The 4,010-nt window shown below is 44.1% G+C and overlaps 1 protein-coding gene across 1 annotated transcript in view; it reads right to left on the reverse strand.

The window, feature by feature from the left end:
* DPY19L1 (dpy-19-like 1 (C. elegans)) overlaps window positions 1–1,386 on the reverse strand; it is a 90,931-nt gene extending 89,545 nt beyond the window's left edge. The window contains exon 1 of the mRNA XM_010831227.1: window positions 1,308–1,386. Coding sequence (XP_010829529.1) covers window positions 1,308–1,386 — 79 coding nt within the window. The remainder of the gene's footprint in view (window positions 1–1,307) is intronic.
* Between the last annotated feature and the right edge of the window lie 2,624 nt (window positions 1,387–4,010).

Genomic DNA, 4,010 nt, shown 5'->3' on the forward strand with positions numbered 1-4,010 from the left:
AGTGTTCTTGCCTGGAGAATGCCAGGGACGGGGGAGCCTGGTGGGCTGCAGTCCATGGGGTCGCACAGAGTTGGATACGACTGAAGCGACTTAGCAGCAGTAGCAGCATTTGCTGAAGACTCCCTATTTTAGGTTCCCTCTCAGCCCTTTTATGTCCCTCGCCTACTTGACATTTGTACTTGGACTTCTCACAATGTCTCAAAAGTAACATGTCCAAGATAGAATGAATTCTTGACCTTCTCCCTTAAATCTGTCCCCTCACCACATCCCTAGTCTTCACCATCTCCATGAATCTCCAGTTAATACAACAGACATATCAGATGATAAATGGCAGCCCACAGTCCATGTTGGGAAAACAACAGAAATTAAAAGAAACCTTGGCAAACTTTGTTGTCTGTGTCCACATTTAAAAGAGGGGAGGGGCAGTTACACTAGTTCCAGGGGACTGCTGCCAAGTAGGAATGTCAGTTCTGTGATGAAGGACATAGATACCCAGATGCTCAGTCATGCCCAACTCTTTGTGACCCCATGGACCATAGTCCACCAGGCTTTTCTGTCCAGGGAAGCCTGTGATGAGGGACAGACTGTTCCTTAAGGGAAGCTGAACATCAGATTTTAAAGCTACTGATGCCTCCTTCCACGTCATCCCACCCGATTCCGATTTGTCTGAACTGTGGCTTAGCTGTCAGGATTTTTTTTAAGTTTCCAGGTGACACTAGTGTACAGCCAAGATTGAGAACTAGTCTAGTCCAGGCCTCCCATTTTAATATGTGTACAGACTGAGACTCAGAGAAGCTGTATGCTTAGCTCAGGCACCAACAAGTTTGAAACAGGTACAGAATCAGCAAATAGTTCTTCTAAGGCTGTTTACAAACAGCATTTTTGAAAAAGGTCAGAACAGAAAATCACAGTGTACCGTATATTACAGGGTGAGTACAGTACATGACCTTTTAACTTTAAATATTGTGTACATACTGATCCTTAGTCTCCATTTCCCTTTTCAGATTCATTCTCCTCCCTCTCTGTCTTGTTCCCAGCCCCAGGAGGCTGATTTTACACAATGATTCAGCTGGGCCTCCTGCCAAAGGTCAGCCAGTGAGAGGCACCAGTGGGAGATCAGAGGGTGGGCAGGAGTGTCTGGGATCCCTCCTCTTGGGTGATCTTGCTCCCACTGCACAGCTTTCCCTGGGTTCAGCTCTGGAGGGAGCTCCCTTTCCACTTCAAGTCCAGAAGAGGTAGCATCTTCCCACTGGTGACAATCCCTGGTGCTTCAGTGTCCTTTGTGGGTTTCTTAAACCTGCTCATACTTCTGAAAACAGGCCACTTATTAAATCCGTTTCCTGCCAGGACATTGACATACACAAATAGCTTGACAGACAGACGCATAAATGTACAGGGTTGGATTTTCACAAGTGTGAGCAGGTTTAATGGAAATTATGTTGCTTACTGAAGGTTGTGGTCAAAAAAGTTGGAGAAACACTCCGTTTTTTCTACTACACCATTGCCTCCCCTGGATGATAAAGGGAGCTACTGAGTTGAAACTTCTAAAAATAAACATTTCAAAAACCTTATGACTGTTACCATTAAATAGTAAACAGTACCTAAAAGAAAGACATGTTTAATAAAACGGATTTTTTTTTTAACAGAGCTTATACTGCTAAACAGTGGAAAGGGCCACTTTGACAAGAAGTGAGTTTCCCACCACTGCTCTGCACATGTGGAGGAGATGAGAGACTAGGAACCCCAAGTTAGTCTCTCTTTAAAAGATGTGCTTCTATCAGGGAGAACCAAATGGTTAAAATTTCTTCCAAAACATAAATGAAGCAATTTTTGTCATAGCAAAATACTGTAGTAAAAAACCACACCATGTCAGCTCAACTCTCACTGATTTGTGGAGGGGAAAGAAGAGTGAAATGAGGCAGCTTTCAAAAATGTCCAAACCCTGCTCCTTTTCATGGATCTGAAAGTACAGATCCAGAGAAAGAACTAAACATCCCAGGTCTGACTTTTCTCCAGAACCATCTTTCAAGCTGCCTTATGGCCCCACGTAAACAGCTATCAAGGACAGAAAGTCTCTAGACCTTGATCTGGTCATCCAACCTCCATCCATCTGATGGCCGCAATGCCCAAAGTACATCCAAAACTGTGGGACCTTCACTGTACCTCCTTCTAATACCCAAAGTGCCACACTGCGATAGTAATACAAAACTGTACTTAGGTCTGGGCATTTGTATTACTATCGCAGTGTAATACACTGTGATATTTGGATAATACACTGGCTTATATTTGGATCTAGTAAACTGTACTTAGGTCTGGGCATTACTAGATCCAAATATAAGCCATCCAATATAAGATTCAAAAGAAATGCAATTAGGACCAAAGAAAATATGGACAAAAATGGCAACAGATATTCTATGGTTTGTTACCATAACCTCCCTGAAGGAGTGATACCATTCCATATTTTGCTACAAAGTGGTTAATGTTTACAGCAGATAGTGGGGGGGGGGGGGCAATTTCATCCTGTCCTGGGTGCATGCTAAGTCGCTTCAGTCCTGCCCTACTCTTTGGGACCCTATGAACTGTGGCCCACCGGGCTCCTTTGTCCATGGGATTCTCCAGGCAAGAATACTGGAGTGGGTTGCCATTTCCTCCTCCAGGGGATCTTCCAGATCCAGCAATTGAATCCCACGTCTCCAGGGGCTCCTGCATTGCAGGCAGATTCTTTACCACTGAGCCACCAGGGAAGCCCCCTTCATCCTGTCACCAGATATCAAATCAGTATTATGCATGTGCTTTTATAACAGCAACTGAAATTGTTACGCTTAGATACAAACTGTCTAGCCATGCTGTACCCCAGCTCCTTTGGGTTCTGCTCCTCAGGACATGCCCTGGAGTAAGTAGGGCAGGTGATAATCCTGTGTCATAGAGAAGGCAACACTCACAAAGGAAATAACTTCAAACTTAAACCAAACTTAAACACCTTGAACTGGATCAGGAGCCTCTGTCTCATCCACTGTACCATGCTGCCTCCCCAAGGTGAATTTATCTAACCTGCACATTGACAAGATTTTTCACGCTCACTACTGAAAAAAGAGAGAAATATACTGAAAATACTGAATTTTTCTAAGCTTGAATCTATCATAGAAAAAAAAAGTACCCCTATAGTAATATCAACCTATTTGCATCCATTAAAATGTGTGTGTGATGACTGTGGCTTTTTATAATTGAGTGGCTTGTGGTGGTGCCTGTGATCTCAGGGGAGGCTGATATGCTATATTTTATTCCCTGATCTATACTGAACTCCAAATTCTTTGATATCACTAAGGGAATTAGAAAGGACAAAGAATTAAATAATTCAGTAGCCAAAGTCCATTAATGACATTATATAGGAAAGGCAGTGTTACATCTTTTTACTAGCTGACTTAGAAAAATCAGGCCTATCATTCAAACTGCTATAACTTGCCTTATCAGAATGTCAATCAGGAAACAAAGGAAACCTGAAGTCGTTCCACAACACGCGAATGTTTCAACTTTATTTTTTTCAGCACATCATTACAACATTATCCGTTCGGTCTACGTAGTGGATGAGGAGGAGAGCCCTCCATACCAATCATTGCTAGGTCAGCAGGGTCCCAGCTTGGGCGCCCCAAACACAACGCGACCTGAAAAGTACTTGCGGAGGGGAATCACAAAGTGCCATCGGCGGTGTTTGCAGTCAAGACGAAAAAGGCACGCTAAAATTTAATGATAAGTTTAGCAACTTTCTAGAACAGCGGACGAGCTTTTGCTTTGAGCTCAGCAGAATCGCTTCCAACCCAAAGCAAACCATCCTCCCGGACAGGGGCCGAGATAACGGGAAGGCGGCCGGTCCGCGCCAATCAACAGCGCCTGAGTCTGGTTAGCGCAGACCTGCCAGTTCGCAGCCAGGCCGGGCAGCTGTTGATCTCGGGGCCATTTTTTTTTAAAGCAGAGACAGAGAGCAAGTAGAAAAGGAGTGAGGAAGGCTGAGC

Source organism: Bison bison, unplaced genomic scaffold (assembly GCF_000754665.1).
Source record: "Bison bison bison isolate TAMUID 2011002044 unplaced genomic scaffold, Bison_UMD1.0 scf7180017864525, whole genome shotgun sequence".
Taxonomy (NCBI): domain Eukaryota; kingdom Metazoa; phylum Chordata; class Mammalia; order Artiodactyla; family Bovidae; genus Bison; species Bison bison.